The 14,380-nt window shown below is 40.9% G+C and overlaps 1 protein-coding gene across 4 annotated transcripts in view; it reads left to right on the forward strand.

The window, feature by feature from the left end:
• Window positions 1–14,380, forward strand: part of ME2 (malic enzyme 2) — a 33,930-nt gene that overhangs the window by 2,807 nt on the left and 16,743 nt on the right. For all 4 annotated transcript variants that reach the window (XR_008233504.1, XM_052777113.1, XM_052777111.1 and 1 more), the window contains exon 2: window positions 4,778–4,905. Coding sequence is in view for 3 of the 4 variants with exons in the window: in XM_052777113.1 (XP_052633073.1) it covers window positions 4,798–4,905 (108 nt within the window). In the remaining variant the exon portion in view is untranslated. The remainder of the gene's footprint in view (window positions 1–4,777; window positions 4,906–14,380) is intronic.

The raw sequence follows: 14,380 nt of genomic DNA on the forward strand, positions 1-14,380 counted from the left end.
TAAAATGATGGCTCAGGACTTTGCTGGAAGGAACCTGAAATGTTATTACCACCATTTTCTGCTAACTTCCCCCAACAGCATCTGGTCAGCTCGGGGAGTCAGAGGTGCCGAGTTGCTGTGCAGAACTGCATTGCCCAGCCTCGTCTCTCTGCTCCTTCCTCCGCACATGTACGCACTGGGGTGCTCCTGTTGTAAAATGGAAGTGTCCCCTTTCCCCCTTGATCTGCAAAGCACCCACTGCAGTGCTGCAGGTGGTGGGTGCAGGGAAAGCTGCTTTCTTTAAGCAAAAGTCTCATTGGGAGACACATTTATAGTTAATACTTGCCTAATGTAATAATTCTAGACTGCTTTATCATTACTGAAGTGATGAAGCCAGCTAGTGTGTGCCTGGTTTGTGTCATGCTTAGGTAGGCAAGGCTCGTCTGTTTATTAAAAAAAAAAAAAGGTAATAGAGTGCAATGGTGCACCCACGCCAGGCTGGGGATAGTGCAGACTCATGGTATAGATTGCTCTGGGTGTATAAGAGAAAATGTTTGTTGGCCCTAGAGCAGTGCTGCTCAAAAAAAGACAACCATTTGGGGCCAGAAGGATTGGAAACCTTGTGAGGCCTGTATGGTCTTGAATTAATAATTCCAGCTTGTGTTATCAAAAACAAGTGTCTGTTAGCACATGGGTCTTGGTAATTTCTGTACATGAAAGACTGGAACTGTTCATTTACACAGGATTTCCAGAAGACTTGAAATATATTTATGTTTAGCCACCCTTCAAACTGAAGGAAGACTGCAAAGTCATCAAGCATAAGTTGCTGTCCACTGAGAGATACTCCTTACTATTAAGGTATAATCCACAAGTCAGGCAGCCTGTGCAGTAATTGAAGCAGACCTTGCTTTAATTGAGACTGAGCTTCCTGACTCTGAGCAATGTAATTGTACCTTTTAAAAGTATGATGAACCTTTCCCTTAAAAGTAGCTTTTGCAATTTAACAAATCCATAATTGCAGCAGCAAAACATTTGCTCCTAGATAAGGGCACTTGTGCAGTATTGGTAATTAGTTTGACCTGGCCAGATGCCTCCTGATAAGGCACAGAAGAGAGCTGTCATCTGGTATGCTGAAGAATTTAATTCTCTTAAATTGTGACACAGCATGTATGTGATCATAAGTCAAAAATTACCAGTTGTATTGGATTAAGTCCAGTGGTGCACCGCAGTCTTGTTTAGTCCTTACCATTGTGAGGTCCTGAAAAAAGAAAAATCCTTGTTCTGGTTATGCTGACACATGTTTTAGCAGGAATTTCATTCCTCTTTCAATTCTTCTGCTTTCTTCCCAATTCCTCCTCAGAGGACATTGCACAACCTCAGTCCTCTCTGTATGTTGTCACATCATTGCAACCCTCTATCTTTCCCTCAGTTGACATCCCTCCTCCTTCTCCATCAGCCTCTCCTGTCAAAATCATCTCTCCTTTCTCTTATGGTTAAGGTACCACCATCTCAAGCCTGGCCTCTCTTCTACAAAACCCATCACAAACCATTGAAAAACCTTCCTGCAAAGCAGCGGGACCCAACCCTTATCATCTCCTTGAAACCAGGTATTGGACTGGGGACCTTTCATCCAGACCTGTCCTTGCAGCTTGCTGCCTGCCCCAAGTGCTTCCCAGAAACAGGGCTGGCAAATACGAGCCACCGGCCATGAGGCTTCGTGTCCTTTCTTCCTTTCCCACGAGGCCAGAGGAGAAGCGATGCTGCCCAGGGCTGCTTATGTGTTGTCGGTCGGACCATGCTGCATCTCAAGTATTTTTATTGTCTGGTGGTATCTTTCATCTGAGGAGCTGTTAGCTGTAATCCCAAACTCCTGGTGTGAGCTGGTTTTATGGCTGCCCCAGCGCTGCGTCTGGCTCGAGCCATCCTGTGAGCTCTGTTTTAAAAAGCATTAAACTACTAGTGGCATGTATAGGTGTAGCCTTGGTTTTTAATCGTCAGGGTTACTGGATTGTCCTCTGCACATATTCTTGGGAAGGAATTAGGACTTTTAAAGCAGAAGGACCTGGGCAGATGGGTGGCTTGTTCTTGCCAGGCTGGTGGCCTGCAGAGCCGGGAGGAAAGGGTAGGTGAGCCATGGAGGGCCACGGCCACGCCGGCAAAGCACAGAGCTCCTGGCACTTCTACAGAGGAGCATGGACAGGGGATGGGGAAGGATGCTTGCTTTGTGGCTTCAGGGTAGGTCATGTTAAGGTGAGTTTTGAAGGCAGATTCCTGCTAAAACATGCTTAAAAGTCCGCGACAAAAGGAGTTAGAGGAGATGTGCGAGATGGGAGGTGGAACAGAAATAGGAAGCAATTAGAAGAGCAAGGAAAGGAAAGCTCGGGACTGAGTAACCAGGCAGGTTTTATGCCGGATATAAATTAACTGGGATCATATCTCTTGGATCGAAACAGAGGGACTGAGTGGAAAAATGAAGCCTGATTCCTCTCACTTGCTGTATGCATCTGAGAGACCTCCACCAAGAATTGATTTTAGGTGTCTGTATGGCACCTCAGAGGAGAGGAGCAAGTCTCCTTTCTCAGAGAGGAGAGAAGAAAGTAAGACTTGTAAGATTTGAATCACACCCCTGAAAAGTCAGTCTCTCTCTCTGATTAGAGTTAATTGATCAAGTTACGAGAAATCTGGGCCACAATCTTGTTTGGTTCTTAAACACTCATTAATTGCAAGGAACTAATTTAAATTTAATTAGAGTAAGATAAGGTGTGGTGTTTGGCCTACTTTTTAATTTCTTGTTTAAGGTGTTTGCTCATGACAGATTGAAGCCACCCTAACACCAGACTGATGGGATGCGGGCTGAGGTTTGCTGGGACGCTGTAATCACAGATCGTTTTTAGCCTCACGTGCATGAGGAGATGGACTTGCTATTGTGTAATGATGGCAAATGAGCAATGAGAATTAAAACCAGTTAAGACGGAATTTGCCATTCCTAAAGGCTGGTTGTTTTGCAGCACAAATTTAGTTTTGCTTATCTGATCCTGATTTTCAGCTGCCCTGAGTTCTGGCAGACCAGCTGTGTTTAGTCCACTGCTAGCTGGTTTAGGGAGGAATTATCATGTTAAAAACAACATTTGTTTGTAGTGCTGGCAAGGCTTCCATTCATCCTGTCTCCACACAGTAAATTTATGTTCTTTACCACGAAACAGCTAAACACATGGGTTTCGAGTGGAACTTTTTTCAATCGCAGGGCCTAAACAAACAAATAAAGGATGAGAGAAAGGGATCCCGCTGAATGTCAGTGCTGCTTTCCTCTATGCTTTATGATGGGTAGAAGAGAAACTTGGGTATAAGTGATGATGAAAAATATTGAATGTTTGCATGTTCTTCTAATGCTTGGAAATATTTTGAAGAAAATCCTCAGATTGTAACTTGTAAGATCAGTCTGCCATCTTAAAAGCTGGTTATGTGTAAATTTGATTATAGAAAGGTCTTCTAAAGTATTCAGGCCATATTTAAGGTAATGAAGTTTTGTTCCTTAATCTATTTTTGGCTTCCATCTGGAAGAAATTACAAATCCAAACCATGCATCATTTCATTCCTTAAAAATGTCTCGTACCTGCTTTACTGTCCTTGCATGTGCCTTGGATCTGAGCATGCAGCAGGACTGGGGGATGCACCGGCCACGGGGGTCCCCCACCCACGCCAGCTGCAATGGAGAGGGAGAGGGGTTCCCTGCCACGCTGATCCTGGATCTCTGCCTTCCTCCACTGACTGCATAGGCCTATTGCTAAAGGAATCTGGTTTTTCCCTCTCCCCGTGTCAGGATTCTGCACGATACCTCAACTGAGCTGTGTACGCCTGTCCCTTCTGACCAACCATCTTAATGTGTCTTCGTACAGTCAGGGGTCCTGAGTAAGGTCTCACTGTGATTGTTGTTGTCTCTGTGTGCTGGTGAAATAATGTTTAGAGGTGAGTCCAGCACACATTCCCTGGTGGTACTGCGTTATTGAAGCATGTAATAAATTATCATTTCTGCTCCAAAGAGCTTGCAATTAATAGTTGAATAAAACGGGTTTGAGAGTGGATATCACCTGGCAAGATTAAGAACTAAGCTTTTGAGTGGTACTAAGAAACTTTTTATTTTGTTAGGGAAACATATCTTTTATTGAAAAGGATATATTCTCTCTGAAAATAACCTTTTTGGGGGGGGTTGGAATTTAGAAAGTCTAAGCATGGAATTCAGAGTTCAGTGAATTTTTGACCATTTTAATTCTACATTTTGTTCTAATCTAGTTTTAATATGCTAATAGACATAGTTTCTTCCCTTTCTGTTGTCCAGAAGATTTCATTGTCAGAAAGCTACTGAAGAAACTCAGATTAAATTTTCTTGCTGCACTAGCTCAAGTCATTGTGTTCTCCCTGGTATTTGCACTGGTGCCAGTTGCATGGGTCGCCATGGAAGGTTAATGTTTGCTAACGGCAATTCTGCTCTGAGTTTATGGTGCAGTTATAAGACAACAACCTAGTGAATGCTGGCTGACTGCAACCCACAGCATAATGCTAGCTCACATTAGTATCCTTGTATGTTCTCTCCGCTCATTCGTGCACTCTCGTTGTTGTAAAGCCTTCCTTCTTTTTCTTCCTCCTGGCTGTCACAAGGCAATTTTGGGTCATTATCACGGTGTTTGAGGAAAGAGTCGTATCTAACATGTACCTATTTCTTTTACAACAGATGGCCTACAACTGTGAACATTGGTTCTGCGGCCTCTGTATCTGAATGTCTTTCTTCTCCTTTTCCCAGGTGCAGTATAAAAAAAAAAAATGTTCTCCCGACTACGAGTAGCTGCCACTCCCTGTGCGATGGCGTATCGCAGTGCACATACGAAAGAAAAAGGCAAGCCACTGATGTTAAACCCACGAACAAACAAGGTTGGTAGTGCATGATTATCAGATACCTTATCTTCATCCGGTATTCATCCAATGGACCTTGTTCTGGGGTTAAACCACCTCCAGGAGGTGTACTGGGCCACAGCCAAAAAAGGGTACAGAAGATGGAGGAGTCAGTGATCATTTCAAGTTTACTACATGGATATCTACAGTACAAGGACTTCCAATAACACCTTCTGCTTCTGTCAGCCTGTGCTTCCCCTGGTTGGCTGTGGTTTACACAATCGATACTGCTGCTTCCTTGTGCCAAATCAAGAGTTGCTGATTTTTGCTGATTACTGGCTTAGTTTTGGGGCTGGTTGAATTGAAGTAAAGCTTCAGCAGATAGAGTCTTATTTCATAGTTTGCAAAAGTTAATTCTGAATTCAGTCTTGCTAGGGATAGAAAGCGTCAGCCTCTCTGTCCTAGTCCTGGCTGTTTCCTGCAAGACTGTGAATTGGGACCGAGCCATATCAGTAAGAAACATCCCTGTGCAGAGAGTCGGACAGAGAGCATCTAAAAATAAGCCTTGAATGGAGCTAGCTGGGAGGTAGAGACGTTATGTTAATTCCATGCATTGGGAGGAACTTCTCCTAAGAAAGTAGGGGGTTTTTTTCCTTCACAAAAATTTTCCTATTTCCACTACCCATCCCCAGTTTCTTTTTTCCCCAGAGTAGTAGTAGCCTTCAGGAATATTGAAACAATTAATGTGTAAACTAAAACTAGTAAGAAATGAGATGAGCGCTTTTGGTAGCTGATCCGAGATGTCTAAAGTGTCAGAGAAAGGTGACAAATCTAGCTGCCTCTGACAGGGTATTTCATGAGCAAAGGAGCTATGGAAGCTGGACTTCCATGGTTTTATCCTATGTTTTTAATGTCTGGCACTTCTCCTCTTCCACATTCTCTGATTTTATTTTTTCCCCTCCACTAATGCCTTGAATTTCCCCTTCACTGTAAATTTCCTTCCTTTTCTGCCCATGGCCCTGACTCCTCCTCTCCCCCTGTATTCTTAGCTCCTTCCCATGTCCCCTTTGCCTAGATGCAAAGCAGCATGTACTGCTATAAATTGGCCAGCTGGCAAGCCAGACGCATAACCCTGAGCCTTTCTCTCAGCAGAAGGACTAGGCTGGCTCTTTCCTCTGCATGGCTAAACCTTCCCACCCCCACCCCTTTTCTTTTCTTCGTCTCTCTCTTTTGTCAGAATTAGAAGTTGGCCAGTGGGTTCAAAATATCTGGGGAGGATATCAAGCTAGGAACTGCAAGCTGCATCTCCTTGTATCCTGCCCATAACTACAGGGAGAATTGCTCACGTTTCTTTTGGCAAAAGTGATTCCTCAGTGTCCTGAAAAGAAAGGAAGAAGGCACAATGTAGACTTGCAGTCATGTTTCTTACTGTTTCTTGTACAGTATTGCGTAGTGTGAGATGCCTTGATACTACATGAATGCAGGTTGCATATATAGAGAACGAGCTGTAGAAATTAGAGACTGGCTGATAGCAAAAATAAAATTGGGGTGGCCATGTTGGGGAAGGAGAAAAGAATAGTTTGGTGTGGTTTATAAGGTCAGATTATCTTGAGACTTTTCTGAGCTCTAAACACTTTGACATGCCAGTGGAAATTATTTCAAGCCCTGTAAGCTTTTCCAAGTGCTGATTATGCAACAGTGTTCAGAAACAAAAACAATAGGTCATTTCTTATTGTTTTTGTAGTGGGAATATCTTTCTAATTTTTATTTTCTTTTAGGCCTGGAATTCTCTGGTGGACTGAGCACAATGCAGTATTTTTTATGGGTTTTTTTTGCGGAGTAGGGAAGAGCAGAGAGCTGCTTATTAATAGCAGTTGATTTTTCTTTTTTTTTTAATGTCTCCAAGAAAAGATACTTGGGAGAGGAAAAAACTTTCCACATTTGTTTGGCTCTGTTGTATCAGTCTATCATTAAGGCTGACACCTGTTTGAATGGATCTGTAAGCTACTTAAGTGCTACTGCTTGATATTGGGTGCAGTATCTGTATAGAAATGTATTTTGGAAATTCAACAGAGAAATAAATGATTGACTAAATATGCAAAGTACTTTACCCTTTGTGTTTTTCTTGCCCACAGTGCCTCATGTGCATGTATATATATATATATATCATATACATATGGGCATGGATAAAGGGCTTTATCTCTTGCTGGCAGCTTGTTGAGATCATAATTTTATGACTCATGTTTTAGTTGCTTATGTTTAGTTTTTACAGTCCCTATCAACTCTAAAGAACATTTGATCTCCTTTAATATACGGGGGCCCTAAAACAAGAACTGCAAGATGGTAGTGTCACTAACAGAAAACCACCCCTTCCCCTTGTGCAAATTAATCTGCTCCGGTTCTTTGCCATTGGAGTAGGTTTTTCTCTTACCATTTGTTTCTTTTCTTTCCCATCCTTACCTGTCTTTTGCAGGTGCATGCTACACCTACATCAACTGGTTTGGTTTTTGGTGTTTGAAGGCCAGCTTTCAAGTGTTCACTGTCAGGGCAGCTCAGAAAAGGTCATGAGCTATATCAGTAATGCCCTTGTTGTTGCAGCCAAACAATTGCAGAACATACTGTAACTGCATTGCTGGCAACCATATATATTTACGATCTTCCATGATGTTTGATTTCTACTCTGTGACAGGGATTCAAATTACAGTTAATTGGTGTCAGGACCTTTTATTCTGCTGGAGATCCTTGCTGTGCCAAGGCAGTGTTTTAAGCTTGTTGGGTGCTTGGAACACTGTTAGGACAAACTCGTTTGTTCAGTACTCTCAATTAAATTGTTACTTATATTGTGGTAATGCTTCGGATTCTCAGTCAAGGGCCAGGATTTCTTCTTCCAGCACAGAACAGATGATGCATGAGTAGGTGATCCCTGACCTTGGCGATGTCCATTCTGCCATGTAGCGTGGCATCAGTATGTCTTTTTCTTCACTGGAAATATGTGACCTGTAACATTATTCATATGTTTGTTTTCTGTGTGCTTGCAGCAAATTTGTGACTGAATAATTTGTGACACTTTCTGTGTTTTAGCTGGTGATTTTTCTACCTCATGGCATCAATTCTTCTTGTTACTATCTGAGTGCGTGACTGTATTTTGTACAGTTGATTCCATTACCCCTTTTTCTATTACTCTGTTCCTCAATATTGTTTGGTTATTTCATTCTTTAACCTCATTCTCCTGTACCGACAATGCCTCCCAAATTTTTAGCTTCTGCAGATATCTTTAGGACATTGCATTAAACACACACATTCATGCACACATATTTGTATGTATGTATACGCCTGGGCACATGTGTGTGAGAATACATGATAAATTTCAAAATAGAATTCACTGAAGGGGTCACAAGTGGCAGTTTAATCCCAGGCAGATTCCTGAGGAACTGTCCCAGTGTCTAACTTCCATATGGGTGGTCATCTTCTCATGTCTTGTATTTAGCTAGACCATTAATCACAGTTTCATCTGTATTCATTCCCAGCTTTTTTAGCCCAATTTATTTTCATCTATGCCTTACTGAATACTTCCAGAAACTCTGTCAGATTACCTTTGTTTAAAGAATCAGTTCTCTTAACAAAGATGTATGTGACCTCACTGACTTGGGGCAAATATCTGAACAGTATGTTTCCAATTCAGAATAAAAAACAAACAAAAACCCCAGCCCAAAGTTAAAGCTAGTTGGACAAAATAAGTAGGATAGGACAAGAGAATGTGAAGAAAGGTTGTATGAACTTTAAGATCTAAAAGCATATGCTCCCTTTCCCCTTCCCCTGCTCTTTCTCACTGTGCTGGTTTCTGACACATTTGATTTCTTCTGTTTTAATACTTTTTAGACTCTTGTCAGTTGAGTTGAGCAGCCAGGGTGTAGAATACACAATGCCTGTTACCTTCCAGGGGAAACCAGGATAAACAGGATGTGGAGGTGTACTGCAAATGGTAATTGTCATGTTGCTAAGAAATGCAGTGCTTGAAATACTACCAGAAGTTTCTGATCAGTCATGAAGAAAGATCCTAGAAGGTGGGAAACTGATAGAAACTGCTAGTTTCCTTGCGCACGCACATACCCAGCCCAAAAGTACCACCATGAGTTTTGTGTCCTGCTCAACTGGTTTGGAGATGGAGGTTGCACAGCAATGCATCTTCAGCTTTTATCAGCTTCCTTGAGATCTGAGTGCTTTTAAAGGGAATTAAATGTGGGAAGATGGAACTGTTTAATCTGTAACCAGCTTTTATCATCCCTCTGAAAAGGTGCTCTTAAGTGCTAAAGGTGGTAGGTAGTATTGCACCTCATTTAACTTAGATCAGCTATTCTGCTCAGGACTCGTGAGCTGCTGGGATGGTGGGTGGAGAAAGGAAGGAAGCTGTCTTGGTTTTGAAATGTTTTGGTTTCTTTTTTTTTATTGTAGGATTAATGCCGTTAAAGGAGAACAGAAGCAGTGGCATCTGCTTAGTTAGAAAAAATAGCAGTTTAATGAAATGTCTCTGAGGTGTTCAGGGATGCTATATGGTGTAGATGAACCATTTCGGTCATCATGCTTGTGATTTGCAATGTACAGCTTTACCGTAACTGTTGTGCTTGACAGCAAACCCTAGAGAGGCTGAATGACTTACTTGCTGGTGTGTAAAGGCTTTCTGTTTCTGACTTTTTCCCATTTTCTGCAGGGGAATGCTTTTAGGTGAAGCCACATCATTAGTAAATGAGAGTTACTGCAGGTTAGCTAAGTCTGGTTCAGCAGCCCAAGTGATTTACATCTGGTTCCACACATACAGAGGCGGTACAAGAACTGGTGGCATCTTTGCCTGCAGAGAGACTGAGGTCTTTAAAGGCTGAATAATGTGGGGAAGGTCTGGGTCATTTCACTGTTGAGCAGGGAGTAGATTGCTGTGCTGTATCAGCCACACCCTCCACTATATATACTATGCTGTTTCTGGAAGAATAAAGATATGAAATTGAGTTTAAAAAATGAAGGGGGAAAGAAATCAAAGGAGATTTCCATATTCTACACTGCTCTCATTAAGACAGAGAAACTTTGAATCTATGGTTGAGATAGCAAATACACCTTTGATTCATATGAGTGAACTTTATTAATTTGCAGTTGTGCAATAGTGAACTTTGTGATTTAGCAGAAGGAAGCAGAGTTAAGAGAAGCAGCCCACAATCCTATGTAAAATCTGCTTTATTTTAAAAATGTTTATGATGCTACTTCAAAGCCTACGATATACTGCTGAATATGTTATAACAATGATTAGAAGTTACATGAAAACCATTCGTTTAAATCTTCCCTGTGAAGCAGGCTAACTCATTTTCCAAACAGTGGCACATTTGGATATATTCTGCATTTACATCTTTATCAGGGGCTTTGAATGCGTTATTTGTTGTCAACTGTCCAGGTTTTCAGAATGCTTGAGAGTATTTGTGTTATCAAGTAAAAGTATCCCCTCCTGTATATATACCTCCAAGCCTTTGCAGGTAGGGAAAAAATTATAACCACTAGTACTTCTCTGCTTAGAAACCTCTCAGTGTTACTTAGTGGTGCTATAAAAATCATGCTTGCAGGATTCAGGTCTCCTGTTCACCTTCATGCAAAGTAAGCAACCAGAATTTTCATATGCTGGTATTTATAGCACCACTCGCTTTGTGTAGCAGAGCCCAGTTGTTAGGGCCAAAGTGAGGTCCCAGTGCCAGATAGTTTGTGGATTAAAGGCACAGTACGTGATGATTCAATGTGAGCTTGTCCTGACTGAAAAACTGTCAACACTTCATTTTACTTGCCCCCCCCCCCCTTTTTTTTTTCTTTTTCCCACGGCAGTACGTTGGTTTTGTTGCAATAAATTTGTCCATGCGTATTAATTAATTCATCTGTGGTCTTTGAAGTGTGCTGGGTTTTCTCCTAGATGTGCTCCCTGCTTTGTCTATATTATCTTCGAAAGGACACTGAGCTGTAAAGAGGATTAAGGAAACTAATCTAAGTGAAAGTCAGTGCATAACACTCAGAGAAAGGACACCTAGCACTGTGGGTCAAAGGAAACCAAAAAGTGAGCCCTATGACTTAAACCCAAATCATTACAGTATTAAGGCATTTAATCCCAGTGGAAACCAGAGGGAATTTGGCCCTTAAGTAGGTGCTGGGATCGTAAGTGCCTTTGAGAACATCAGTCCCACTGCTGGGAATTGCTGAGTGCCTCCTGATTCACTGGAACCTGATCACTGGTTCTGTCAGACTTTACTGGGCTTTATAAAATGAGGGAAAAGGCTAGGAAATTTGTAATACTGCAGCTCCTAGGCACACTAGTTTAAGGAAAAACTCCGTCCTGCGAGGTGCTGTGTGGGGAACAAGCCGCAATCCCAAATCCAAAATGAGAGGCAGCTGGTGGTCATGGACAAAGATAATGAATGGGAATACAGCAAGTGGTGGAAGGGCTCTGGGTTTTTTACAGTGCTGCTCTGCACTAAACTTGTTCTGTTCTAGTTGGAATGAGGATTAAATTTCTGTATGGAGGCTGATGGCATTCAGGTTCCTGAGTTTAGGCCTGGGCAGAAATTACAGCGTCTTTTAATGTGGTAAGATCTAATTGTCACGTAAATAAACAGCTGGAAGTACTTAGTGCCACTTAAAAATTCACTGTGTTTAATGTTATTGTAACTGCAGATGCACTGAAAAACCAGGTTGCCTATAGACTGGAAAAAATGTGAATAAACTGAATAAAGATGGGTAGCTGTTCCGCTTAGTACTAACCTCGGGCCTCATTTGATATTATTAATGACCCAGGTAGTTTAAGGTCACCGGTTTCACTGTACAGGGAAATTAAGGAAAAGCCATGTCCCAGTGTCATGCTAATAGTGGAAATTAGAAATTAGGTAGACTTTATTTTTAAGGGACTTGAGAGTTTCTGATGGGGAGGATGTAGGTTTTGCTAGTGAGATATTTCAGCTAGTTTAGAGTAAAATGTCAATGTAGTCAGTACAGTACCACTGAAGGGATTCTGGCCTTTGACATGCCTTGAACTAGTGACATTAGTGGCTTTACTGACCAGTGTTTATATATCTTCTGAAAAGAGGCTAAGCATTTTTTTTTTCCTCCTTCTTCTTAATATCTTAAATCTTTTGGCATCACTTTTGTTTTTGTAGTGCCCAAAGTAACAGTCAAAATATTACAGATGTTTACCAGCTGTACTCAGCTTTGTACCCTAAATCACTTGCACTGCGAATACAGTTTGTGTTGAGAAAGAGTTGTTTTAAAAAGGCATAAACTGCTGATGGTAACAAATTAGGGGGTGGTTAAGGAAAAGAGGAAGATAGCTGAGATGTGTGTTTGCATGGTTCACTTCCATGCAACTTTGGAAGATGCGTTTACATTCCCAGAGAATCTTTGAATATTTCTTGTGAAGTATGCAGAAGTGAAACTGAAGTAGATTCTTTGCAATACTGGAAAAAAAAATGTGGCATTCAATGTGTGTTCCTTGTGGTTTTTTTTCTCATGCCAGTGCTGCTTACTGGTTGTTTTATCAGTGAAAATTTTGGATTATTCAAATCAGTTTTCAGAAAAAATGGTCACGTGGCTAAAGTGACTATTACACCCAGCAAAAGACCAGCAGCCAGGGTAAAAAGTTCAGGAATAAGCTGTCATCTGAAATTTATTTACAGACAATATTGGAAGAATACTTGAGAAAAACAATTGCATTAGGAAAGAAAAAAATGGTTTGCAAATGACTCTCAGATAGTAGGAAAAGGATATAAATTGAGTTCAGTATTTAATGTCAAATCTACTACATGGAAAGTTGTCAGAAATATGAAGCATCAATGTATTTTAGGGTTAAACACTTAGAGTTTTTTGCAAAAAAATATTTTCAAGAGTTTTTCGCAAAACACTGGAGTGTTTTGTTCTTTTTTTTCTGGGAGTAGCTTGCTTTTAACTCTTAAAATATTTTATTACTTTAGAACATAGTATAGAATTAGTATGGAAAAGCAGGTGGACTGCTTAACTCAGTGTAGTCAAAACAACTGATATTCAAAACAATATTCAATGTGATTCAAATAAGCGAAGAGAAAAATTATATAAAAATTATTAATCATTTTAATTATCCTTTTTCCTAAGGAGTAGTTTTATTGGTTATAAACCATTCACGTATGCTGAATTACACTAAGTATAGCCTCTAAACTAGAGATCTTTTGTTACTGGGCATGCTTTCTACAAATACCTGTGGAATTCTATTCAAACATAAGCAGAGGTGAAAATACATAATAGTAATTTATGGTTTTTTATTCTAATGTGGGAAAAATATTATTTTCTTGTGATTTTTCTGATTGCAGAAGGAATTTGGAATGTAATTACAAGGCATAAAACAAACTTTAGAAAGCTTTTTTTAAACCTTTTTTTTTAACTTGGCAGTAAGAAGCCGCTTCCAGCATGGGGAAATTTGAGAAAATGAGCTCTTGTTTTTTAATCTAGCTGCTTTAGTAAACAAAGGAAGTGTTGTTTATGAGCAGAACTGATCTTTCTTGTTCCTGTCTCTTTCAAAACATTACAACTAGCAGACCTTTCCCTTTCCGATTCTGCTTTTGCCCACAGACTGAGGCACAGCCTTGGCACAGCAACGGCTTTCCTGGGTTTTCAGCTCCTGCGTTCCCAAATACTCATTTAATCATTCACTGAACTGACCCGATTGGATACAGTAAAGTAGGGAAAGTTTATCATTGCTCTTTTGGAATTGGCAAACTTAAAGTGAGGTCAGTCGTTGTCGGAAACGGGGTCAGCGCTTTGGGACAGGTTGGCTGTGAATCCGGGCTCAGATCAGTTAACGTTTTGCAAAGTTACGCCTCGGAGTTAACTGCCCCGTGAAGATGCCTGTCAGTCTCCGCTAGCAGATAGCTCACAGCTGGCTGTTTTGGGTAGTAAGTGAAAAGCCAGTTTTATTGAATGTTATTGTTAAATAGTTCAAATTAGTATTTAAATAACAATAAATTAAACTCTTCATCCACCTTGAAACAGAGAAGAATGGAAATGGTGGGCTATTTTCGCGGTTTAACTCCTCTGACAATTTGTTACAAATGAGGCTTTTTGGTAGTAGACAGCTACAGTTGAAGACAAATAGATTAGTTCTAGCCCTCATTAAAAATGAAGGATTTGGGTTGAATTGCGATCTCGATAGAAGCATTAGGGCCATTCAGTAGCTTTGGGATCTGGCTGGATTACCGAAAGGATGTAGAAAAAAGCAGCAAATGGAGCAATTCAGATAAACCTCTGCAGACTAAATGTTACTGTCTGTGATTGTAGGGACCAGACCGGGTGACCCACATGTTCTTGGTCAACGTTACGTTCCTATGAAACAATTCAAGAAGCAGCTGTTATTTTACTTTTAAACCTTAGACTGTCTGCAGTGGGATCTCTTAGTTGTTCTCCAGTTTCACAGAGGAAAATGAAATCTGCCAAAGGGCGTGAGGACTCAGAGATGTGGAAAAGCTGTGGT

The sequence above is a fragment of the Harpia harpyja genome, chromosome Z (assembly GCF_026419915.1).
Source record: "Harpia harpyja isolate bHarHar1 chromosome Z, bHarHar1 primary haplotype, whole genome shotgun sequence".
In the NCBI taxonomy this organism is placed as follows: Eukaryota; Metazoa; Chordata; class Aves; order Accipitriformes; family Accipitridae; genus Harpia; species Harpia harpyja.